General features: G+C 37.5%; 5 protein-coding genes and 1 long non-coding RNA gene across 7 annotated transcripts in view; 5 read left to right on the top strand and 1 right to left on the bottom strand.

Annotated features, from left to right (window-relative positions):
* LOC144068970 (heterogeneous nuclear ribonucleoprotein C-like) overlaps positions 1-12269 on the top strand; it is a 31422-nt gene extending 19153 nt beyond the window's left edge. Inside the window, exons 3-7 of the mRNA XM_077593974.1 lie at positions 5933-5977; positions 8349-8521; positions 8826-8939; positions 10367-10515; positions 10969-12269. Of these exons, the coding sequence (XP_077450100.1) occupies positions 5933-5977; positions 8349-8521; positions 8826-8939; positions 10367-10515; positions 10969-11007 (520 nt within the window). The 3' untranslated portion in view covers positions 11008-12269. The remainder of the gene's footprint in view (positions 1-5932; positions 5978-8348; positions 8522-8825; positions 8940-10366; positions 10516-10968) is intronic.
* Positions 4163-15527, bottom strand: LOC144068985 (uncharacterized). The gene is made up of 4 exons (XR_013298351.1): positions 15434-15527; positions 15247-15323; positions 12683-12756; positions 4163-4352 (listed from the first exon to the last, which is right to left on the bottom strand). It is a non-coding gene; the product is annotated as an uncharacterized LOC144068985 (long non-coding RNA).
* Positions 13537-14730, top strand: uraha (urate (5-hydroxyiso-) hydrolase a). Of its 2 annotated transcripts, XM_077590595.1 has the most exons (4): positions 13537-13646; positions 13735-13886; positions 14103-14238; positions 14398-14730. In XM_077590595.1, the coding sequence occupies exons 2-4, from the start codon at positions 13765-13767 to the stop codon at positions 14485-14487; spliced, it is 348 nt and encodes a 115-aa protein (XP_077446721.1). In that variant the 5' UTR covers positions 13537-13646; positions 13735-13764; the 3' UTR covers positions 14488-14730. The 2 variants fall into 2 exon arrangements, with proteins under 2 accessions (XP_077446721.1, XP_077446730.1); XM_077590604.1 differs by lacking the exon at positions 13537-13646 and having other exon boundaries at positions 13676-13886.
* A 115-nt stretch (positions 15528-15642) lies between the features above and the next one.
* Positions 15643-18556, top strand: pdcd5 (programmed cell death 5). The gene is made up of 6 exons (XM_077593985.1): positions 15643-15854; positions 16547-16587; positions 16952-17013; positions 17433-17524; positions 17927-17998; positions 18076-18556. Exons 1-6 carry the CDS (start codon positions 15789-15791, stop codon positions 18118-18120), a joined length of 378 nt encoding a protein of 125 aa, XP_077450111.1. The 5' UTR covers positions 15643-15788; the 3' UTR covers positions 18121-18556.
* Positions 18557-18974: 418 nt separating this feature from the next.
* mvda (mevalonate (diphospho) decarboxylase a) lies at positions 18975-22618 on the top strand. The gene is made up of 10 exons (XM_077594010.1): positions 18975-19158; positions 19320-19390; positions 19793-19907; positions 19995-20141; positions 20208-20407; positions 20515-20589; positions 20837-21055; positions 21349-21464; positions 21584-21692; positions 21877-22618. The coding sequence occupies exons 1-10, from the start codon at positions 19089-19091 to the stop codon at positions 21982-21984; spliced, it is 1230 nt and encodes a 409-aa protein (XP_077450136.1). The 5' UTR covers positions 18975-19088; the 3' UTR covers positions 21985-22618.
* Positions 22619-22829: 211 nt separating this feature from the next.
* cyba (cytochrome b-245, alpha polypeptide) lies at positions 22830-25051 on the top strand. The gene is made up of 6 exons (XM_077594022.1): positions 22830-22959; positions 23194-23263; positions 23665-23739; positions 23831-23914; positions 24027-24108; positions 24459-25051. The coding sequence occupies exons 1-6, from the start codon at positions 22902-22904 to the stop codon at positions 24645-24647; spliced, it is 558 nt and encodes a 185-aa protein (XP_077450148.1). The 5' UTR covers positions 22830-22901; the 3' UTR covers positions 24648-25051.
* The last annotated feature ends 177 nt before the right edge of the window (positions 25052-25228 follow it).

Genomic DNA, 25228 nt, shown 5'->3' with positions numbered 1-25228 from the left:
GATTGGTAGCGTAAAATGACTCCAATGTCTTTTCCAATTATCTTAACATAATATTTGAACTCCTGAAGCGCAGTGTAGCGTCTTCTTGCCTTTTAATTTAATACTTGTGTGTGTTTTTATGATGCAAGGCTTCTCCTATACTCAGACCAGACTGGATCTAGTCACACTCAATATTCGCTTGGCAGTGGTCTTTTCCACATGTGCAGAAGGAGCAGTTTATATAAAGGATTTTTGCTTTGTAATCACTGCAAACACCTGTCAGATTTGAAAGGTGGATTATGTTAATCTTTTGTTTGGACAATCCATAGCCATTAACAGTCTCCTCTCTCAATGCCATTTGTTATCTTCCATTTTGCAACAATACTTTGTTTCCTGTCAATGAACTAGTAAGTAGCTCTAGAATTTTGGAAACTTGGTGCCTTAAAGCTGCAAATTAGGAACTAGTGCATGTCCTTATGTTATATCTTTTTGGGGAAGTGGAATATACACTCGTACGATTAATTTGTGCCAAGGATTTGAGTGTTCCGGATTTTGATAAAAACACAGGTACACTCATGTTTTCCAGCACAGACATTCTCTAACTATAAGACCAGTGATGCAGGAATTATACCAGGCTGTGCCACGCCTAAGCTTCACCATACTGATGCTGGATGTATCAGTGGAGAATGGCAACGCCCCAACAGCTGTGGGAGAATCTGACTCACCCAGCCCATTGTGCTCATCATCCTTATGTTCCTATGGAAGCCCTTTTCCATCCACCAGTAATTTCTCATTTGAGCGTGTCAATGTGTGAATAGGCTCAATTAAAAATCACCACATCAAAAGATAAAAGACAAATAAGAGCCCCTAACGTTTTGAAAGAATATGTAGCAAGTGCCAGCACTAGTCAAAACACAGAATTTTCATTAATGCTATGTGGAATACACGTTATACAGAATAAATAATCAATCTGAAATGGCAGCCAGGTTAAATGACCCTCAGAAAATGACAGAAATTATAACATTACTTCAACACTGTCAAGTGGTACTTGAGGACATTTGGCACTGGTTGCTAAACTACCAAGCACATAATAGCCTGGTAACATTTCTGTCGGTTTGATTTAGCGCTGGGAAATTCTTAGTTGAATCCCAAAGTACCCGTAGCAAAACTCTGAAATAAAACATCATACATTAAAGTAATTCTTAGGCTGGATGATTTTGTGGACTTTGCCAAACTTTTCTAAATCTGAGCTTCTTTGGTGCTTCACTGGTGATGGGTGATTTCAATCAATCAAGCAAACTAATCAAACCCCTTTTGGGTTCACGCCATCATCATAATATCGGGTCGATGCGCAGCTCCTGCACAAATTTAGATTTAAGAAAGAAAAACATGATGTGGCCTTTACTGCCCTTTACATGAATACAAAGGTAGGTAACAGTGAGCTATAGACTTCTTGCTTAAATGGCACATTCATCCTTTCTCACTCTGTCAACTCTACTATTATCCACCTGCCAATGGAGTGTGGCTTTACCATCAAGTGAACACACCCACTGGCATCAAAGGAGACAAGCCAGATACAGTGTGTTGTGTGGTGGGCAACGAGAGGAGCAATCACTCTCAAGCCCGCCACTTTTTATTGAGTCTCCCCGCACTCTGATGTATCGTGTGTTGTCTGACGCGTTCGTTCTGTCGCTCCATCTTTCCTCGCTCAACCTTTCAATGCCTTTTTGACACACTCCATCAGAGTAAAGTTCCCCGGCTCCTCTTTTACGATAACACGGGGGTCGCAATCAAACCTAATGTGCTGTCCGACATTGAATGCAACATAAACTAAAAACAGGAGAAATGATTACAATCGGAAGTGCAGTGCTTATCTCAAGATGGATGAATGGCTTGCAGCCCGTAATCCAAGTTTGATGCATTTATGAGCTCCTCTCGTTGACTTCAATGGCCTTGCAGTGGTAAATCACCACATGGACCTCTTACAGCACAACCACACGACGCATTGTGGTGAGCTGAACAAAAATTGAACATTGAGGAGAAGATTACATGCTGCTGTTATACAGTATTGATTACAGTCAATGATTAAAGGAGCAGCAAAGGTGATTGCCGTCTTTAAAAATAGACCCTTGGGAAATAATAAGCATGTATCTTGGAAAAAAAATTGATTTGAAATAAAAGTGTTTAGTTTTACCACCATTTCCACAGAAAGAATTGGACTCTTAACGCTCGGCAGCACTGTATTTACAAGTCTATAATACATTTTCTGGGTAACTGAAAATGGAGTGCGATACATTATGATTTTTTTAACATGGTCATCACTGCAAATGTAAACGGGAGTGAGTAAACAAATTTTAAAATGTATTTAGACCATTTTAAATTGTGATCTGATTTTAAAGTTATGTTTGAATTAAAAGCACTGGGACTTCAATAAAAAGTCAGATGTGGGATTGCTTATCATTTGATTAAAGCTACTGGTTCACTAATTTAAGCCAGCTTGCTTGGACTGAGAAATAAACTAGTTTTCCGTGTGTAAAATGTCATATTTTCAAAAATGGTTATTCACAGCAAACTAGCAACGTCTAGAACATTTGTGCTCTCTACGGTCGAGTAGTTTCCCCATTTGGCTTTTGGTCATGCTTTAGTGCCCAACACATTTACCAAGGCAATGAAACAATTGTTTTTGACTTCTTTTTTTTTAAAGGAAACTGTTGGAATTCAGTTAAAGCAAGCATAAACTCCTTGGGTGATTGTGACAGTTCACAATTGCCAGTTGCATCTTGGATTGACTAAAATTGGTCTCAACATTGACCCAACAACTGCTGCCGATTAAAGTTGCTTTCAAATTGACCATATTGTTAAAAAGTAGGATGTTTAATGTGGATATACAGTTGTCTATTTTGTGTGCATTGATAGCTATTATATATGCAGAGTCCACAATCATGATAATTTTCGTCTAATTGTAAGTCACTTTGATTCATTTTGGTAATTGTTGATCACATATGGAAATGCAGTGCATCAACAGTTTAAACTATTTTCACAGATTTACTTGCTGTGTTTTAGTTGTAAAGACACACATGTACCACACACAAGTCTGTGTGCACATGCACACACTGGAGCAGATGATTTATAGCCAGCCTTGTCTAATGGATTGCTTTGGCACTTGAGAAATTATGAAAAGAAATTAATTAGCCTTTAGTGACCCTGCCTCCATCTCTTTTTGTCTGTTCCTCTCTCTCTCACACCACACACACACCCACTCAAACAAACACCCGTTAACCCAAACACCAAAGTGCTCACTTCAGAGGTAATTACACTCTAAATAGGCTAACTGCAAAGAATTTGTCTTCATTGAATTCCACCAAAATACTTGTTAGTTGTCATGTCGTTATTTTAACCCAATGACATGTCTTATCGACCTCAAATTAATGATGAATCCTCTTTTTTTTAATATTCAGGCTTTCACAACTAATTATGTCATATACTGTAAGTAAGCCAATCATTTGTGTCATCAGTCGAATTTGCTTAATTTTACACAATTATTCAGGGCGACATTGCAGAGTACTAATTGTTCATATTTCTACATTATTTGGTATTAATCTTAGTGCAAGACACTAGATTTCTACATGCTTAAATAAGCAGTGGACTTCATAAACCATTCAATAACTTTAATTTAGCTTTCTAGTTAAAGTATTATTGTGAGGGCTAAATAAATATTTAAATTGCTATACTTAATACCCAATGAAAGAAATTAATTATTGCTGCAAATATGAATGTAAACAAGCATATGGAAAAATATGATATAAATGTCAAGCTGGAGAAGTAGCTTCCTCCGACTCAGAGAGTGTGAATACTTGTTATTTTCTATTTTACCTGTCTGGATTTATTTATTCTGCAAAGTGGTAATGACTTTAGTTTGTTTGTACATTGTGTGTGATTAGCCAAAACACATCTAAAGATTTTAACAAAACGCTGTACAAGTCTAGGATGGGCTAAACGCTCGCTCTGTTTATTATTGATTCAGACATTACTATTTTATTTTTCCCCCTTCTGAGGGTGTGTTACAGTCCTAACATTTTCTAGATATTACATCTCAAATATTATCCATCTGTATCTTAGAACCAAACTCTTTTTTTTTCTTTTATCCTCACAGTTAGGCTGGAAGGCGACTAATCAAGAGCTGCTAATGTTCTATGTTCTATGGCGAGCCAAATTTAGTTGGAAGAAAACTGGTGTGTAGACTGCCATCTCAGACAACGTGCTCTCAAACAGCATGACATGGTCTTTATGTTGGCAAGTGCACAGCTTCGCCACAAGCACTCATTCTGAATTATTTTGTGGCTGCCTCTCTCCAGAGCATAGGAAGCCATCTGCTGTGAGACAGACAAATGCCACTGTGAGTGGAGAACATAATTAAAGTGCAATTTCCAAATGCACATGAGCGCAACTAGGATGTTACTACTAACGTAAAAGCTCAAGTGTAATTGTGATGGCATGCCCTTCTTATTCTAACATTAAAATTGACATCTTGCTTGTCTTCCACCGAGAGTCCGTTCTCCCTAAGCCTCCCACAAGCAGATGGCAAAAACTGGGAGTGTATTACTTTCCCAAAATATGTTGAGGCATTCTAGAAAAATAACACAATTTTACCAATTTACTTTTGTAGCATGTGTTGCCATTTTGATGAGTGGCAATGGGATCCTCCGGAATGTGTCAGATGTCGAGACTATTAAAATGTTATTTACATCCATTCAATATGTACTGTTTCTCCCTGTCATAGTCAAGGGAAAATAATAACCCATCTGAGAGCATTCACCAAATGTTTCTTATTTTATGAGTGCAAATCTGTTTTCTCTCATGAATATTTCTAACATGTATGGCATATTTATTTAAATGAATTAAATAAAGTTAAGACTGGCGGGGTACTATTCTTACATCAGCTCATCCTGTCAGCTATATTTCCTAACAAAATCAGACAGATTTGGTTAATATTTAGTAATGACAACATGATCAATATTTGTATGACTAGCTGGCTAATCCATGTAACTCAGTTGACTCACAAAAACTGTCCCCGCCTCGGTCAAATTGGAGGCTGATCTTCTATTTCCATCATATATGTAGTGTTACATTGCATACTGTTGCTATCATGTTCAATTGCGTATTTAAAGGGACAGAAAATACCAATTATGAATGAACTTCATCTCAAATATGGGTTCTCTAAGTAAAAAAAAACATAACTACAAATATGAAAACATTTTTAGTACTGTAATATACACTACTATATACTGTACTACACTTCTGCTGTTCTATTATGAAGTCGTTTTTCAACACATACTTAAGGAAACACATTTTGGGCCATGCAAAGGTAACAAACAAATGTAGGCATATGCAATAAACAATTTGGAGCTCATTCAATTTAGGGTTGTGGAAGATGATCTGAATTTCAATTTCGTGTTGGAATAAATCCGAAAAAAGCATTGAGAATGGATTAAGGAATGGAACCGATGAGTAATAGAGAATGATGGTGGGTATGTACAAGAAGAAAGCACCTTGGTTGAATGAAAGGACAAAGAGTCAGCGAGGTAGCGACATGAGGGATTATTAGCAGCGATGTGCAGGCATTAGGGACGAATGCTGAGGTCTGACACGTCACAATGTAATCTCACTCAGGCTTAGTGTCACTTTTCTCTCTGCCTCGTAGCTTCCCTCATCACGCATGGAGGTGATGCGTGCGTTCAGAGCGACAGTATATATGGATTTTTCACCTTGGATGCTGCAGCAGAACAAATCCACTGCATTTTTTTTCTCTCGGCTGGAGATCATGAACACTATAATCTTTCCAGATGAAGTGATTGTAACTGCAGCAAGTTGACATACTGGAACCATAGTGTGCAGTTTTGACAAATATTTTACTAACCCTTCCCTCTCTTCTCCTATTTTTTTCATCTTGCAGCAATGAGCTGGACTTGGAAGACAGCTATGAGGATTACTATGACAGGTACTGCCAAAAAAAACAAAAAAAACAGGACACACTCCTGACTATTTATGGAAAACAAGTGTGTGTTGAAGTGGGTTAAGAATATGCTTTCCTTATTTATGCAACTTTTGTTGACACTGCTTTAATGAACACCCTACAATTCAGGTAAAAACAAAAACTCAACCTGTATATGCAGAGTAAGTAAGCTCATTAGCCATGATTGAAAGATGCCATATCTGTAAGCAATGTATGTCGTTTTAGGGGAATAGTTTCTAAATGATTCCGAAGACTCAAAAACGGTCACCGAAAGATTTGCATTTTCTAGTTGTGGCTTAGCAGAAGAAAAATAAATAAAGTTGCCCATTTTTGTACCTCATTGAACATGTGCACAATATTCTCGTTGTGACTTTGACTACCTACTTATATTAAACCCTATAACCTGATTGAACTTCTGTTTACTGCCTATTGGTAGAGTTTGTTCATTTTTACCACATTACAGCGTAACATTTTGTAGTGTCGCATTCAGTTTGAAAGACTGCAGCTCAGAGTGACTTTGTATTATTGGTCCAGGACTGAAATTGCTCAGAGACCTTCACATATCCCCTAGGCTTACACGCACAAACACACACATTGATGCTCTGTTGCTTTGTGTATTAACTGTCATACTTTCTCGATGCTGTTTTCCTTGCTCTGCATTTTTCTGCCTTTGCTCAGGGGGGCAACACTTGCCACTGATTTTCAATTTGTTTTAACACAGTGCATGATTACCCCATACTGCTAGCTGGCATAAGTGACAGCTGTGTGTGTGTGTGTGTGTTTTGTTTTGAGCATCTACTGTGTATGCACATTTTACATGCAAGCGCTGCAGGAACTGCACTGCCTTTGTGTTTGTGCACTTGCCTTTCCCATTAGGTCACATCAGAGTGTATGCTACAGATTGAGGTAATTTATTGCACACTATCACCTTGTATCAACATAAAGGAAAAGTTCCGACAAAAAAGATAAATGCTCAAATTGACAAAGCAGCTTTCCATGGCGTCTAATCCATGCAGACAAAAACACATACACAAACACACACTTTTCTGTAATCCTCTTTCATCTTCTGCGCTTCCATTTTCTGGGATGACACTTCAGAGCCAGCATAACAACACATTGTCTGTGTGCCCCCTGCAAACTGCTCAGAGGGACTTTAAACTCCCATGAGCCATTCGGTCCCTATGTCTCCCCACACGGACAATACTCTAAAGCTTCTAATCTCACACATTTTTGTCAGCCTAATACACTTCATCCTGATGTGACACAGTGAAGTGTGTCCGTGTGCGCGCCCCGTTGATGAGCACAGTTTGTTAGAGCTCTCGGCTCAGCAGAGAGGCTTCAGAGGACATCAGAGTGGAAAACCTAAGAAAACACTTCTCCAAGCTGTGACTGACTGACTGGCTAACAGCTCAATCAGCAAACCTGCATTAAGTGCTCAGTATCGACAGCTTGCGTCGCTCTTGTTGTTGGCTTTGCTCAAACTGCTGGCATCACGCAATTCCATTCTTATCACATAATTTACTTGGAAACGTCTTGGGAAACAGTCTTGATCATGAATTTATGAAACGGCTATTTTAAAAATTTTGAGAAGGACCTTTTTTATGTTTCCAGTGCATGGTCCAAAAAAAAAATCCATGTGAAGTGCCCCAAAGAGATTCCTCTCAAAATCTTTATAAGGAATTACAGAGAACATTGTGACTCGTCATCAGACGGCTGACCTCACAAATGCGGTTTAATGAAAAAAAAAGTTCTATTGCGTGTAAATACCAGAAATAAAGAACGTTTTCAGGCTTATTAACATGATTCAAAAGCAGTGACTGTGAATATAACGTACTATCTCGGTATTCACTGCATTGCAACAGCAAGCAGCTGTAAAATTCAAAAGCATTCTGAACTTATTTTTCTGTATGAATGGACAAATATTGTAACACATACTCAAACATATTGACAAAAGTATTATCAGATGACCAGGCAATGTAAGATCAAGCATCGTCATGTTACAATTTTCATTATTTTTTTCCTGTAAGTGTAACGGTGATCTTATCTTACTAAGATTTGTTGAGTTCGTACAATTGTTTTTTTTTTCATTAGCTTTTATTTTGCAGTCAGTTCTTACCGTTTCACATCTTTTGGAATATTTTGCAGCCAAAGTTCATGATTCAATGCTGAAAACAAAGTTCAAACATTAAATGGCATGTATTTGTAGTGAATTTAATTATATATAGGTTGAACCTTATTTGCAAATTATTATATTCTGCTTCTACTTATGTTAAACTGAACTCCTCAACTTCATGGGAAACAGATTTTAGTTTTCTTTTTTTATGTTCATTTAATTTTGTGTCTTTTTCCCTCCCAGGGTATACGACTACCAGCGTGTTCCAGCCTCCCTATCTCCCCTGCCATTAATTGGACCGAGTCTGCCTAAAAGATCCCGCTCTTCTTCCTACTCTTCCAAACACAGATGCAGTCGAGACAGAAGCCGCTCTAAAGGCTCCAGAACCCACTCCACTAGTTCCGCCACTGCTAAGTGTGAGTAGCATCAATGTGTTCCAGATCAGAGAGGACAAACAAAACAATATCGAGTACTATAGCTATACCATTTTACATATACGCACATAATCATTTAGGGTGTTTCAAAAGTCACAGAACCTTCATTTCAATTTCATTTCGGGAATCATTTGGACAGACAAAAGGAATTTAGCTAAAGTTTTGTCATTATCTTCACATAATACTAGAGCAAAATGAATTAACTTTTAAAAAGGACATGTTTGAGTGGTTCAGGTGTTTATGTATAGAGGTGATTCACAAATTGGTACTCCCTCTAACCCTGCAGTGGACATGGAGGAGTTGCAGGTGATTAAAAAGGAGCTGACTATGATAAAGACACAGATCGATGGGCTTCTTGACAGTCTTGACAGGATGGACACACACACGAGCAACCACAAAGGTGAGGTGCTCACCCGGAAAGACTGAGATGGCAAAAGGGCGCATGAGGTGTCAAACAATGCATCGTCTATTTTCTCGTCGCCAAACATTGTATATGGCTGACGCCAGTGAAACGCTGGATTCGTGATTCCTGCTCAATTTGTCCAAGAGTCAAACGTGTGATCAAAATCATTCAAGGCTCTGTATTGTTGAGTGACTAGGAGATGGGAGTGGTGTTTTTCCCTGACCAATCCATTATTTTTTCCTTTACTAAGGAATTTTGAAATGTTGAACAAGGTCGATATCAATCGGAGTGGGGAGTTGGGGACTAATGGCAGTTTAATAACATGCCGAACAAACAGTATTGTTGGAAGTAGTGTGACAGATGATGCCTACAAAATTGAATAATGCAAAATTGGAGCTACACGATAGGTAAGAGCGATTGCTGCCTCCTTGTGGTCATCTGAATACATTCAAGTCACAAGTACAACCCGCGATCAAAAGTTGTGAGACTCTCATCCTACTGAGTATGAAGGTGTCTCAAAAATGTTTGGCCAGGTGTGTGGGAATTTTGTCTCGTAGTGGACGCGAACGGGAGTCTGAGATGGTGTGGGGACAACTGCAATAATATGTTTCACAGTATTCCCCCGTTTTTCGCGGTGTACCGCAAAAAACGCGAAAAACAGGGGAATGCAGTAATGAACGAATGTTTATCACGCACCTCATCTACTGCATGTAATAAGCTTAGATAGGCTCCAGCACCCCTGTGACTCTTGTGAGGATAAGGGATGAATGAATGAATCAATGTTCTCCAAGGTTGTGGACTCATGATGTATTTGGATGAGGGTCTTTGCTTCAGTAAAAAAAAAAAAAAAGAAGGAACGCTTGGAGTTTATTTTATTCATACGTTCATAATTATGGTGTAAACAAATGATAAGCTGATAAACTACAATTTACAATCAAAAGTGTGAGCTTACTAATTGGCAAATTTAAGCTATTACTGCAACTTTGACTTTAAAACTACAAGCTGTTACTAGTGATAGCAAGACAGGCATTTTTATTATATTAGCAATTCTCCCTGTTCTTAGATATTGAATTACAGCTATCTATACAAACGTTATAAAATCTGAATCTTGATCTTGATTAGGTAATGTTTATTTTAAAATGTAAGCAGCCTAGATATATAATATCGCATTTGACATTTCCTTTTACTGCTGTGAATTTATATCTCGAAAACATAGTTTAAAAGCAGACTACACTGCAAATTGTTTGGGTCGGCGCGAGAGAACAACAGCAATCAACTTTAATTTACAATCTGTCATTCTTCCTGTCTCCTGGTGCAACTACAATAAACAAACAAGACAGAAAGCCGAACACAAAAAAGCAGTAACTCGTTCAGACTACTACATCCGATCCATCTAAATTTCTGTTTTAACTGTTCTTTTGCAGGCTCCCCTTTGAGGGAGGGTAGTCCAGCTTGCTCGCTGTACAGCAGCAGTCCAGACCACTCCCTCTCTTCCCTCTCACCACCCTGCTCCCGCCATCGAATCTACAGGGAGACCTCTGTGCCGAGAGGGCCTAACGATGACTATCACATGGTAAATGAAAACAATTCCAATGAGACACACTGTCTTTTTTTGTTTATTGATATCATTCAACACCTTCAATTTAATAGGTTCATAAGCCATTTTGTTTTCACTAAACTAATGGATATTAAGTTATGCTATGCCACCTATTCAGTACATCAGTTTTTCTAATATTCAGGTTTTTAGGCTTATTAAGTTAATGACTGATATTTAATAACAACAATTTACTTCTCTCAGTGTGACTGTGATTAGATGTATGTCTCATTATTTGCCTCGTGATCAAAGAGTAAATATAGAAAATAGATGAATGGATGAAAACCTGTCAAATTCTATTATGTACTGACTAGAAGAGAATTCAGGAAAAAAATGCAGAATTTTGGTACCACTGCGGAATCAATTTGCAGAGAAATACTGAGTCGTTCTGAGCTTTGCTTTCATTACGTCTGCTCTTGTTTTATGTGACAGATGAACAATCACAGCTCAGACCTTGAAGAGGAGATATGAGGCCTGAACAAGACAGCAGAGAAGACAAGGATGAAGTGACAAATGTCGTGGAAGAGAACTTCAAACGATCAAGCCAATTTCTCTATTTCAAACTCCACCGGGAGTACACATATCAAACAATATTTGACAGGTAGCTGCAGCTGTATCTGAATTATAGTGCAAAAAAAGAAAAGCAACACAAAGTAAAATATAAACCAAGTACTCATCTGTGCAAAAAAGAAAATGTTCAGGGGATGGAATGGGCAGGAAGGAGTTCAATCTTATTAATTCCAGAGCAGTTGAGAAGAGCAGCTGGAGTCAGAATTCTGCATCTGTATGCATTCCTATTGTGTTGTACCAGTGTATTTGCATGAACACAATGGCTCCAGCAATAATCCAAATACAGTTTTGCAGTGTTAATCCAAATGAAGAATTGGAATCCCAGGTGCGATCATAATAGAATCTGGTACTTATTTCTGATTATTACAATCATTGAATCCTTCTTCTGGAGTTGCAAATGTCAGACGAGATGGTACATGGTCATTTACGTATGTATTTCCAAAAGGACAAGAATGTTTCAGCGGCCACGTGGATTTTACTTGAGCACGGACAAGAGAAAACGGTTTAAAATGATCCCTAGTTTAGACTTTCATAGTCCATTAAAACAGAATGAAAAATCTTAAATAAGCACATGCTATTAAAACAATGTGTGTACCTCACATAAAGTAAACCTTAGTATTTTCAGATTGCAGTCTGAATGTACTGTTTACATCGAAACTACTTTGTTGTCACTGAACTCACGCTCCATACATTTACGGTGTCAGAGCTTACTGAATGAGTACATTATAGAAAATAGACAGGCATCTACTTAATGAAGAGGGAAATTATCTTATGCTATATGTATTGGTATGCCATTTTGGAGTTATTTTGGTACTTTTAAAGAATTAGAATGATACAAATCTGACGCAAATCTCTTCCACTCTGACTTTGGCACAGAGCTGTGTCAAAGTGTTGTGAGCCAGGTCAATGTGTAATATTGTGCATTAATGTAAACTTAATTGTAAGTGTTCATATGTGTAGCTTTACTTTTGCTTTATTTTGTACAAAAAAATCTGGGTAAAAAAACAATGATGTTATTATGGATCATATCGTGGTATATGTTTTTGTTGCCATTCTTGAGCCAAGTGGAAAATACTCATTCTCATTAGTAAAGGTATTTTCATATTGACTACACATGTCCTGGGAGAGTGTTTTTAATTTATTAAAGTGAAAAGTTTATGGAATGAATTGCAATGGTGTCTTGAGATATGAGTTTAATTTGATTCGTATGCATGCTCATAACTCCTCTTATCCAAATGAATGGAAATGCAAAAAACATTTTTGTAAGTAGATTTAAAAAAGAACTCAATTACTGTTAATATAGTTGAGAAAAAGTTCCGAGCAATCATGTAGACAGAAAATAACATTTTACAGACATCTATCATCTGAGAAAAAAAATGTCTATAAATCTATTCAAAGAGGACACAATCAATAATTAAATATTACACGAGGGTTTCAGTTAACCCCATCACTAACTAAAGAAAATAATGCGGCAATAAAACCAAGAATCTTGAAGATATTTGTATGATAACCGTTTGTCCTCCGTGATGACAAAATAATGATGTGAAAACGGTGAGAAGAAAGAAATGTTCCTGACTTGTACTCTTGTTGTTGACTTGTATCCTGGAAGCGATGCACACTAGTGTACTCCTAGTAGTTTTAGACATTACTCTGGGTAAAAGTAAATAAATAAATAAATAAGACAGAGAGACACAGAGATTAGAAGATTTTCTTCTGTAAAGCATTTTTTCACATTAAATAGAGGATAGTCAATGCATATTAAACTACATAATGGCAGCACATCTGCAAACAAGTACACAAGTCAATCATTTCAGTAGGAATATGGTTAACAATCACCATTGTGTAATCTTTATAATGAAACTAAAGGCAATTCCTCTCTTTCGGAAGAATATGTTGTATGTGGTACCCTGCTCTGGGCTGGCCACTAATTCAGGGTGTCCCTCGATTGTATAAAGAATTAAGAGTCTAGGACAGTGGTTGTTAACCTGGGTTCGATCGAACCCTAGGGGTTCGGTGAGTTGGTCTCAGGGGTTCGGTCGGTGAAGCCTCTGCCACGGAGGTCAAGACACATCGACTCATCATGTCTATTCACATTAACATGCCCCACTTGACCATTATTGGCTGCAGATGATCATGTGACATTGCTTGGCCAAACAGTGACGCGAGGAATTTACTATATGTATCTTGAATTTGAAAAAATCATATTTTCTTTCACACTAAAGTAGGGTTCAGTGAATGCGCATATGAAACTGGTGGGGTTTGGTGAATGCACATATGAAACTGGGGGGTTTCAGTAGCTCCAACAAGGTTAAGAACCACTGGTCTAGGATAACATCATTGTCCTCATCTCTGCATAGTATAAGACACAGGACCGCCCACTGTGACAGCTTCCCTCAAAGTATAAAGTGCTCCAAGCAAAGATGGGGAGGAGCTTAGTTCTTGCACAACCAGTTTGCTCCTGACAAAAAGAATTTAGTGTTGTTTTCAACAATCCACGAGTACAAGAAGGCTGTATGAGCAATACTTGGCCTGAAAATAAGGTAAGCATTGTCTGTCATTTTTAACACTTTTCAAAGTTCTTACAGTACTTATTTCAAAAATGTGCTGCCTAACATTCTCTATGAAAAGCCTAAACTACTACAGCAGTAGATCAGAGCAATGACGAGCCCTCTGACTACACATGTGCTGAACACTGCCAAGGGTATCCCTGGTGCCAATATAGCCATCAGCCTACATCGACTGGATCGTGCATCTGAGACTTGGCTGTTGATTAATGCTGGGTAATATATCCATCCATTTGTTAAATGTCTAATGCTCTGTAGTGTTGCAGATGGGCTGGTGCTTGCATGTAAAATTGAAAAAAAATAAAGTCTAATGATATCGAGTAAAAAAGAAATTAAAATTCGGGACTTCAAATTTTTTTCGCCCAATAGAAAAGTCAAAGGGTCATCTTAACCATGTGTAAAATACATAATTTTGAAATATTGTCTCCACAGGCACACAAATGCTGATGGCCGTTTCCCAGCACTTATCACACAACAGGAGTTTCTGCGTGGGGTGTATAAATTGCGATTTGAAACTGCTCAGTACTGGGAAAAGACTGGGGAGACTTCCTTTTATCCATATGCAGAGGTGAGACTTTGTTCCAAATATTTCTCTCTTTACTTTTCCATTCTGACACTTTTTATTGATGATAGAGATTCTATTCACTTGTTGTCGTAGTTTTGCCACATTTCCGCTGCAGTTGACTTGTATTGTTTAACACATTTGCTGATCTGTGTTTTGTTTCAGATTGTCTTCACTGTAAGCGACCCAGAGCAAAAGTACCACATACCTCTGCTTATTAGTCCTTTCTCATATAGTACATACAGAGGTAATTAAAGATCAACTGTGTAGTGGCATTTAGGGACTGGCACTCTTTCTTGGAAAACATCCTTGTCCAGGATAATGGGTCAAAATAGTCTTTTAGAGATTTCTACAATAAAGCTGTTTTTGACTTAAGTGTTATTTATTATTACTTGTGTTTAACAGCAGTTTTTAAACTGTGATAATAATGTGTGCTTTGATTTACAATTGAATTGTTAGTGATTGAAAACGTAAATTAAAATAGGATCAACAAAAGACCTTACATTGTCACTTCATTTTATTTAATCCTGCTGTCTTGAATTTTTTTTATCGATTTCTTGCATTTTTAAAAATATTCTTCTATTGTATTTATTGTCTCTTTGAATAGCTCCTACATTTTATACAGGCTGAAGGAATGTCAAGGTGCCACTCAGGTTGTTGCTGTTGTTGTTTTTCTTGTGGACACAAACTATATATTGGTCTGCAATAAATAATTGAGGCCAATAAATAAACAGCTGCTTGAGTGGGGCTGTTAAAAAATATTTTAAATATCAGTTCTGCATGACTACGGTCAAGTGTTGTACTCATGAACATTTTGTCAGATACCAAGACTGGGCTGAGATCAGAACTTACCTGGACCAAGACAAGTCCAAGATTAAGGCAAGCCGAGAGAGTGATCCAACCAGGACCAGGACCATGAAAATCTGTTTAAGTTTACATTTTTAACATTGCAGACATTTGCACGCGTAATGGAAGATTAGAAACACAAGAATTGAAAGGTATTTGTTGTTTTACCTGCTGTTTCTCTTTATCACACTTGATGAAGGTGAAGATTAGCAGATTGGTGCTGCTCTTGACAAGAAATCTTTAGTCTAGTACAGTCCAAGAATAAGACAAGGCTTTATAGAGGAGACCAAAAAGTTGAACATTTGTACCCTAAACTATACCTTAATGTTGCTCTTTGGGTAATAGATTTACTTACTTAAAAAGTTGTATCTGACTGCTCTACCCATTATCATGCTCTTCGATGGAGTTCATCTGGAAAAAAAAAGAGGGATTTGTTGAGTTCTCTTTGCTCCTCTTTTAAAAATGTGTTATTCACAATTACTTCTTTGTTGTTCTTTCTATTTTGTGGTTCGTACGAATGAATGAGTTCCCCACGATGATGAGTGAGTGTCGCTCTGTGTTCGATAGCTTTAGCCTGCCTGCCTGTGTTTGCTAGCTTCTGGGTTTAGTTTGAATACACTCCCCTGAGCTACAAAGGGCCTTAGCTGCCATGCAATTTTAGCCTTCTTAAATACAATTTCTCATCACCTTAATCCATAATCGCAATAGCAATGGCGGACGACGAGTTAGAAGCAATCAGACAGCAACGAATGGCTGAACTCCGGGCAAAGCACGGGGTAAGGACAAATAGTGAATGTTTTGGAAGCATGTTTGCTAGCACTCAGCGACCCAAAAAAGGAGATGCTAACCAGCATGTGTGAGTAAGACTGTTGTTGATAGTGTATACTTGTTTTTAATCGGTCACGTTGTCAATGTGTTTCGCTAAAACGTGTCACGTCTAATGTGCGTGAACGTTAATATGCTAAGGTTTAGCAGTAATTACGGAATCATTGGAAAGTTACTGTCTAGGTTTCTGCTTTCATGACAGTCACACCCACACATCACGTAGTCATATGATATACTGACAGAGGATATTACTATTGTGCATTTTACCAGATAAATTCATTGTGCCTCAACTTGACGCAAAGTAAAACATATAATACATGAATTGAACATACCTATACTGTGTGGAGTTTGCATGTTTTCCACGGGCTTGCGTGGGTTTTCTCCGGGTACTCCGGTTTCCTCCCACTTCCCAAAAACATGCAGAGTAGGCTGGTTGAACAATCTAAATTGCCCCTAGGTATAAGTGTGAGCGTGAATGGTTGTTCGTCTCCTTGTGCCCTGCAATTGGTGCCCGTAGTTATCTGGGATAGGCTCCAGCACCCTCCGTGACCCTTGTGAGGATAAGCAGTTCAGAAAATGAATGAATGTTTGACTGCATTTCTGCGTTCTAATCTGAACCTAATTAATAACTATGTTGCTCTAGGATTCCTCCAAGAGTCAGCAAGGAGAGGAGGCCAAACAAAGGTAAAATCCTCAAGATGCATATTCTATCCATTTAATAACACCTGCAAATGATGAAAAACTAACATGACGTACTGAAGAGGAAAAAAATCAAGTGTAATGTTATTTTTAAACAATTGTTTTGATTTGGGTAGCTGCTTGAACAAACCTGACAAAAGTGGGGAATTAAATAAAATTGTGTCATTCATGTAATTCTCATATTTTTGTGTATGCTAGTTTATCACTGCTAAATTATCCTCAGAGTTAAGATGTTATTTTTTGTTATTAGGAAATAGTAATTTCTGGAAAGGTAATATTCTTTTTAACATTTTAAAATGGAATTATTGTTTCAATAGTTAACTAATTGAGTGTTGTTTTTCCCACACAGAGAGGCTGATATGAGGAATTCCATTCTGTCCCAAATTCTAGACCAGTCGGCTCGAGCCAGATGTAAGTCATACTATCAATCAATTAATAGCTCTTTAAAAATCGCACTCTGTGGCATCAATTAAGAGACAGACACCTTAGGGAAATGTTCAATATCAGCAAAGAGGCTATACAAAATGACCTTAAAATAAAATCTAAGATCCCTCATTTTAACACATGAAGCATGTAATTATTTCAAACTGTATGATCACAGTAGCTTTTAAACATATTTTGCCAGGACTGTTTTTGCTATTGTCTGATTGTGCAAACATCCACCAATTACAAATTAATGGCTTTAATGTGTGCATGTGTGTGTATTTTTTGCCTAGCCCTGAAATATCAAAGATATTGAGTATGTATACAGTTTAGACAATACACACTCATAAAAAAAAATAATAGAACAATTTAAGAGAGTTGAGATGTTTGTATTATTCCTTCTACAGTGAACAGTCTTGCTTTAGTGAAGCCGGAGAAGGCTGGTCTGGTTGAGAATTATCTCATTCAAATGGCTCAGTGTGGATCCTTAGCAGGAAAGGTACACAAATTATCTTTTATCTGTTATTACTATATTTATTGCAATTGTTTTGTTAATGTCAGGCATAAACCTTTTTTTTAAATTAAACTCACATAAATATTTTTGGGTGAATTATTTAACAATCCTTGGTATTTCAAATATTTTGAAAAATGCAATGATACAATGTTTGATATTTATGAAACCCAAAAATAAAATATTTATTAATATTATTTCTTTTGATCAGGCTTTTTTCCCCTTTTTTGTTATTTTTAATTTCATTTAAACCTGTTTTATTTATTTATTTTTGGAGAGTTATTTTTACACTGAACAGAATATACTGTATGTTTTTGGGTGGGGACCTTTTTTCAGAATGGGTCAACCTAGTGCTATAACCACTGTGTTGCCCCACACCCCTTTTGCTAGATTTCCGATTCAGGTTTGGTCGAGATCCTAGAAAAAGTGAGAAAGCAAACAGAGAAAACAACAACAGTCAAAGTCTGTTCCTCATATCCTTCATAGATTACTCTCAATAACTAGGTCGTTACTTATCTAAACGCTTTTCTTTTCTTCAGTTCAACAGGCGGATGGTGATGGACTCAGATGAAGAAGAGGATTAGCACCTGAGCAAGAAAAACTAAATACAGGAAATGTAGGGGATATATTTCACTGGCAACATTTGACCAGTGTGCTGTTGCCAGCGTTCCGGAATGCCACACTTGTTTCTGCGTGCCTCTGGAGAAGAAACACCTGAAGGGAAGCATGATGAGATGGAATTCATAAATTGGTTAAAGTGACAGTGTCCAATATGTATACCTGCAGTTTCATTTGAAATGTATCCTACCATCATTGAATTACTGACAACACAAGGTTTTTTTTTCATATTCACTCAAGAAGCTGGGCAAGGGAAAGATGGGGTGGAGTAGTTGATACATTATGTTACTCATTGTTCTCCATTCTGTGCCAGCACCATTTGGATGTTGCACTTGAACATCTTTTTGCATAAATACTACACTGTAAATGTTTACAAATAATAAATTAAAAAAATGGCCTTGAGTTTGGATGTCTTTCTGCTAAAAAATGTCTTATTCCTACATCATTATATAACAATTCAGTTCACTGGTTATATTTAAATTTCGGTGAATATAGCTACCATTGGTTACAATTTCCATCTGAAAATATATAAAGGTCAGTGCAGACGTTCAAATTTCTGGAGTAGAATGCTCAAAGCTAAGTTAAAATTGGATCTGGTCACTGATAAAATAACTTGTAATCTACATTTAAAAAACATTCTGATATATGAGGATAATAGAGTAAATATAAATTGATATTTTTGCATTTCTATTTGGGGTGGTCTGATGGTCCTACGCACCAGTGTGGTCAGATAACCTCTCATTGGCTACTATAAATGTTGCACAAAAAGTCACCAATCTGATTGGTTAATGCTTTCACCATGTGTTCAACACTAGCCAATCATGAACCTGACAGTCCTGACAGTAATGCTAACAAACATAGCTGCCTGATCGCAAGATCTTATTCTGCGAATTTCGAACGAATATTTCAAGCATTGATTCCCAAAAATAGTAAAATGCCAGAGGACAGCATGGAGAAGACATACACCTGCACCGCTCCTGTGAATATAGCGGTCATTAAATACTGTAAGTATTATTTTGCCTCAGTAGTTGCATTTCTATGAAACCTTCACAACAGGTTAAGTGCTTATATTGAATTGAATACCTTTTGTTGTCATTATATCGCAGTATAATGAATCAAAAATAAAATCTAAGTTTTTTGCATTTTTTTTCAATTGTATTTACAGGGGGAAAGAGAGACGAAGACTTAATACTACCTATTAACTCATCATTGAGTGTCACACTTCATCAAGATCAGGTATTAGGGATAGGGTATTATAACATACAATGTATGTTATAATACTATTATAACATACAATGTATGTTATAATACTATTATAACATACATTGTGACATATGTCTTTTATCCCTCCCTATATTTAAATGACCGAAGATGTCCTTACAGTTCTTAATAAATTTATTAAAAAGACCATCCACAATAAAATGTATATAGACAATTTCAATTTTATTTAGATTCTGTGTTTCACTATTTGGACATAAAAAAGACAGATTTTACTTACTAGCTCGCTGAACTAGTCTGAGATGTTACAAATCAATAGACCTTTGATCACAGGATAATTGGCATTGCTGTTACTTCTGAGCAGTTGTGAGATTAACCTTAATTAAATGGTGGTCAAATGTTTTTTATTTCTCTGTTCAGCTAAAAACAACCACAACAGTGGCCACCAGTAAATATTTCCAAGAAGATCGGCTTTGGCTCAACGGGAAGGAGGAGGATATCAACCATCCAAGACTGCAGTCCTGTCTGAAAGAAAGTAAGACTTTTAAATGGTTTAACCTTGTAATAAAAAGGCAGCAAAGCAAATGAAGCATTCTCATTTCTCCATCTCTCATGTCCATAGTTCGACGTCTTGCTAGGAAAAGGCGGAATGATGAAGACCCTGGTTTGAATTCAACTTGTTTGACACACAAAGTTCACATCTGTTCTATCAACAATTTCCCCACTGCTGCTGGACTTGCATCCTCTGCAGCAGGATTTGCTTGTTTGGGTGAGCTCTTGTGTTGCATTAAATGTAAATATTATTTGAAATCTCTTACACGCTGCTTCTTCATAGTATACACACTTGCCCAGGCGTTCGGTGTGGAGGGGGAATTGTCTGCAGTGGCTCGCCAAGGCTCTGGTAGTGCATGCAGAAGTATGTATGGAGGATTTGTCCAGTGGCTTATTGGGCATCAGTGTGACGGCAAGGATAGTCTTGCTCAGCAGGTGGAGCCAGAGACCCATTGGCCTGAGATGAGAATACTTGTGCTCGTGGTATGTTTGGCATCTTGAATTTTTGTGTATGAAGTTGAACCAGGAAGTTGCTTTAAACAATACAAGTTATGAAAGTTGATTTTATTTGACTAATTTCTTTTTCCCAGGCAAGCGCCGAGCGGAAACACGTGGGCAGCACCTCTGGAATGCAAACTAGTGTACAAACAAGCAGTCTCCTAAAGGTCTGGTTAACATCACACCCTTTTTCCTATACTGAAACTTGTTTCTTAACCGAGCAGGAAATGATCTAGTTAGATACAGTACTCATAGTTAACAATGTAAACAACCATCTCATGAATTTCACCAATCTTGACAAACTGTGTTCCAATTTAAAAGATTAGTAAATTTGCCATATATTTTACAGATACAACACTGTGTTTTCATGCAAAATTGAACGACTCCAACAAAAAACAAATTTGTGTTTTGTAGCATCGGGCTGAGTCGGTTGTCCCAGGTCGCATGGTTGAAATGATTAAAGCAGTGCGCCGGAAAGATTTTCCGGCATTTGCTGAACTCACCATGAAGGACAGTAACCAGTTTCATGCCACCTGCCTGGACACATACCCTCCCATTTTCTACTTAAACAGTGTATCTCATCAAGTCATCAAGCTGGTTCACCGATACAACCATCACTATGGCGAAACAAGGGTGAGGAACACTATGGTCATATTTGCTCCAGAAAAATGTTCTATTTCAAACAAAAAAACGAATTAGGCTTAAACACAGTGCAGTATTATATCCTTTATTAGAGCATTTGGTAAAACTGAAATAGGATCCAATAAAAATAACATAAATCAAATGTGATTTGAATAGTCTACTTGTCTTCCTTAACGCTGCTGGACATGATGTAACAGGGATGGAAAATTGTGACGTGCTTTTCAAATTATTTGGGGAAGATGAACATATTTACATGTTATCTAATAGAGTGTGTTTTCTTGCAGGTAGCCTACACGTTTGATGCAGGACCCAATGCTGTCATATTCACTTTAGAGCAGCACATTCCTGATTTTGTTCAAGCAGTCCGACATTTCTTCCCTCCAGAAACTAATGGTGGCGAGTGAGTGAAAAATGTAACATTTTTATCGCCTAATTCAATTATTTTGCTTTTATAGCCCTATGTGACTTGCTTTGAACCCCATTCATTTGTGTCCTCAAATGTAACTTCCTTTTGTTTAGGTTTATCAAAGGTCTTCCAGTTCCTCATGCAGATCTTTCTGAGGGGTTGAGATCGGCTATTGGTTTGGAGCCCATGCCTAAAGGAATTAGCTACATTATCAGCACTAAGGTACCTATATATATGCATTTACACAAACACGTTGTCTCATCCATGTCAAGAGTTCCATAGTTATTCTGGGTAATAATTTCTAACCAAACATGAAACCAGAAACAACCAAGTCTTTTAAGAAGACATGAACATTTATATTTTAGACTCTATCTTTCAAAGTATCATTTATTTTCTTGTTTCAAAGGCTGGCCCAGGTCCTAGAGTTGTCAAGGATCCCACGCATCATCTGCTTGGCCCTGATGGACTACCGAAGAACACTGTTATCATTCACCAGAAACGGACACTGGAGTAAAACATAATAGTAGTTACGAAATATCTCCATTTATAGGATTGATGTCAGCTGACCATTTTTAGTCGTGCCTTCCTTTAGCAGTCAGATTATTTAACATTTTAAAAATTATGTGAAATTCTCCGTTTACATAAATTTGCATCTTTATTTTGAGTACATAATGATAATGAAGATCATATTACGATATCCTAACTAAAGATTATTTTACACTGAAAATGAATGCTGGACAAATGTGATCCTCACACTTTGTTTTCTTTTGCACAGACACTGTTGTATAGCTTAACAGGTTTAGTTGCCCCAAAGTCATACACACTATTTTATTAGTATTTTAAAGTCGAAGATAGTTCGAAATTGGACTATGCCCTGGTTGAAATGTGTCATCTGTAGATTTTTTTTTTCATTGCAATAATGTTTAGAAGCTAAATCATCATGCGAACGATATATCTTGGAAAGTGTCATAATGTGACGTTACAACGTGCCTTATTATGCAAATACCTGCTCTCTTCAGTCTTCTTTCAGACCCTTCTATCTTTAGGAGTACTGCACACTGAAAAAAGCCATCTGGAATTTGCCAGTTGGTGGTTCCAAAATGTGCAGCATACAGCATATAAATAAAACATTTTTTTAAATCAATAGATTTACATTTGCTGAGCTTGGTGCTTGCTACCTGTAAAAAAAAGCCATTATCTATGTATTTTGAAGAAGCCTATCAATTAATTATTAGTTATTTGTGGTTTTGGTTGATTTAATTATCACTTGGTAGAAATTTATCAGTAGAATATGCAGGTTATGATCTTAAGTTATCATTCTGGGACTGGAAGTGGTGTAAAGGGGCGGGGCCCAGGTATTTGGCTTTTTGTCACACTGCCTTGCACGAGAGATATCACTTCTTCCTGGAGAGCGCACCGAGGAAGGACATCATGGGGAAGATTGAGTGGGCTATGTGGGCCAATGAGCAGGCTCTGGCTGCTGGACTCAGTAAGAGAAAATACTTTTACATCAAATTTGATGTTTTTAATTTGTATTGTTTTTTAAGGATAATATATGAGCTGCCACATTTTCTAAGTCAATATCATTCTGTTTCTCATGCAAGTGTTAGATACAAAGTGCTGAATGTTTTTATTTTGAGTCTATGATAGTCCAGTATTTGTTAGGTTTTTGAAGTTACTGAATGGCCTCGAATTTAATAAGCATCTTGTTTCCTTGTTACAGTTCTTCTTACTGGAGGCATTGTGGGGGTGGCAGGGCTCTTCAGAGGGTGGCAGTTTGCTGCCTATGCCATGTATCCTTTACAATTTCAAAAAGACATTTACCTTGAAGCAATTTAACCTGTGTTTTCTCTTTTGGTAAAATTTCAACTTAAGACACAGGAATGTTGCCATCACCATCATCTGTGATGCTCTTGCTGTTTGTGTAACCTTTGCATAGCTTTTTTTGTTCCCATAATATAATTAAACTATTCTTTTTTAAAGGCTGACAATTTAAAATAAGACAAAAACTAAATTCTACGCTATTGATGAAATGTGATATGGGAAAAAAAATGATGACAACCACTTTCTTCCCAAATTCTCATTATCAGGTGAATACAGTATCATTTGAGTCAGTCTTGGTAGGGTGCTTAAGTCTTGTTATTGTACATCTCGGCAAAATTGTCTGAAAGTAAGCCTTGACAGTATGGTGCAGTGCCGCCGGTGTGTTTGTGTGCCTCCTGGAGTACCCGAGAAGCAGAAGAGCAAAAGGCACCGGTGTGGAACGCAAGTATGTAATGCCGTCATTTGAGTCTAGCTTCAAATTTTCAATGTCAAAGTGATTAGTCAGTGCTCATTCTCTCCTAATTATCTATTCTAAGGGGACAGTACTGTTTCACCGTGTGTGTGAGAGCTTTTGGGCCTCTGACAAGGAACTACTACGTCAGAGCCTTTTTACATGCTGCGTGAGTTCAAAATGGGAGCTGCTGTCATATGCTCAACAACATTCCTTCCAATCAAATACTTCTCTATTGTGTTCTTGCACTGACTAAATGATGATGTATGTATGTTTCCCAGGCTCTGTGTTCCTGCTGGATTTATGCTCGCTACTGTCTTAGGATGTGTCTGCCTTGCTATCGCCAGCCTCATCTATCTTTCGGTAAGTTAGAAATCGCCTTCTTCTTGTTACTTTTTATTCAGCCAGTGCAGGAAATTGCTGAAAACAGTTACAAGGAAGTGATTGTTTCATGACTGGTACTCTTGAGCCATAGCTCGACAGTGGATTTCAGCATACCTGAAATCTGAGAAAGAGGTGTGGCTAAATCATTTGGTACTTGTGTCGTGTGCCAGCAAATTTCTCAACATTTCCTGGTGCCGTTGCGTTTTAAAAATAACCCAATGGAAGTGTTCTATAACATTCATAAATATGGAATGTATCTATGTGATGTGATGATTGACTGTAGACACGGTGGACTTTTTTTTTCGTTTACCTATTTTTACATTCTTAAGGCGGCCATCCATGGAGAACATTGGGAACCCATTGTTCCAAGGGTGCAAGTCAGGAGGCCAGCTCCAAGCATAAAGAATCCCCCACAGAATCCCCCGCCAAGACCTCCACCAGAGATGCGGCGGAAAAATATTGACGATTTGGAAGGTGCCTCTTATGATAACCCGATGGCTGTTTTTGATGAGAAGTAACCCAACTGGTTTCCCATTCTCAATGATGTGGTTGTGCTTAAATGCCAACAGTGATGCAAGGATCTGTGTGACTTTTGGAAAACCATTTTTAAAACGGCTACGCGAATGTCATTTTATTTGTGTATGTGAGGGGGCGTGGAGGGTGGTCTTAGTCACATTGCATACTTTGAGGCTGCTAAATTGAATCACATACAACAACTGCCAGCGACTTTGATATATTTTCTTGTTATTTTTACTTTTCTCTTCCTACTGTCTTATCGACCAGGTCATCCATTGTAATGCCACTGCACAAATGCAGTGTAATGCCCAAATGTTAGTTTGGCAATTCCTCCTGTATAACAGTTAAACACAGAAAAAAATACTTTAAGCTTCTTCACTTGATGTAAATAAATCGTTTTTTGTCACTGTTGCAGTTTAACGCCTTACTTCCCATATGAAAGAGGAATTTATTTGCAGTTTCCTCTTTTGCAAACCCCCTGAATTTCATCAAAATAGAAATCCCTCTTTCATGTGTTCTTTTCACACATCTGTGACATTACAAGGGACATTGATGGTGAATAAAATGTAAAATGAAAACTCTA

This window comes from Stigmatopora argus, chromosome 2 (assembly GCF_051989625.1).
Source record: "Stigmatopora argus isolate UIUO_Sarg chromosome 2, RoL_Sarg_1.0, whole genome shotgun sequence".
NCBI classification, from domain to species: domain Eukaryota; kingdom Metazoa; phylum Chordata; class Actinopteri; order Syngnathiformes; family Syngnathidae; genus Stigmatopora; species Stigmatopora argus.
Note: the sequence above shows the minus strand (reverse complement) of the source record. Positions and strands in the feature narration are given on the sequence as shown.

Excerpts from the sequence above, each read along its gene's own strand:
- uraha (XM_077590595.1), top strand. The coding sequence starts at position 13,765 with ATGACGAGCCCTCTGACTACACATGTGCTGAACACTGCCAAGGGTATC. Across the intron at positions 13,887-14,102 it reads TGGCTGTTGATTAATGCTGG|GCACACAAATGCTGATGGCC; the intron begins GTAATATATCCA and ends TTGTCTCCACAG. Across the intron at positions 14,239-14,397 it reads CCTTTTATCCATATGCAGAG|ATTGTCTTCACTGTAAGCGA; the intron begins GTGAGACTTTGT and ends GTTTTGTTTCAG.
- pdcd5 (XM_077593985.1), top strand. The coding sequence starts at position 15,789 with ATGGCGGACGACGAGTTAGAAGCAATCAGACAGCAACGAATGGCTGAA. Across the intron at positions 15,855-16,546 it reads AACTCCGGGCAAAGCACGGG|GATTCCTCCAAGAGTCAGCA; the intron begins GTAAGGACAAAT and ends ATGTTGCTCTAG. Across the intron at positions 17,525-17,926 it reads GTGGATCCTTAGCAGGAAAG|ATTTCCGATTCAGGTTTGGT; the intron begins GTACACAAATTA and ends CCCTTTTGCTAG.
- mvda (XM_077594010.1), top strand. The coding sequence starts at position 19,089 with ATGCCAGAGGACAGCATGGAGAAGACATACACCTGCACCGCTCCTGTG. Across the intron at positions 19,391-19,792 it reads TCACACTTCATCAAGATCAG|CTAAAAACAACCACAACAGT; the intron begins GTATTAGGGATA and ends TTCTCTGTTCAG. Across the intron at positions 21,465-21,583 it reads CCAGAAACTAATGGTGGCGA|GTTTATCAAAGGTCTTCCAG; the intron begins GTGAGTGAAAAA and ends CCTTTTGTTTAG.
- cyba (XM_077594022.1), top strand. The coding sequence starts at position 22,902 with ATGGGGAAGATTGAGTGGGCTATGTGGGCCAATGAGCAGGCTCTGGCT. Across the intron at positions 23,264-23,664 it reads CAGTTTGCTGCCTATGCCAT|TGCCGCCGGTGTGTTTGTGT; the intron begins GTATCCTTTACA and ends AGTATGGTGCAG. Across the intron at positions 23,915-24,026 it reads AGAGCCTTTTTACATGCTGC|GCTCTGTGTTCCTGCTGGAT; the intron begins GTGAGTTCAAAA and ends TATGTTTCCCAG.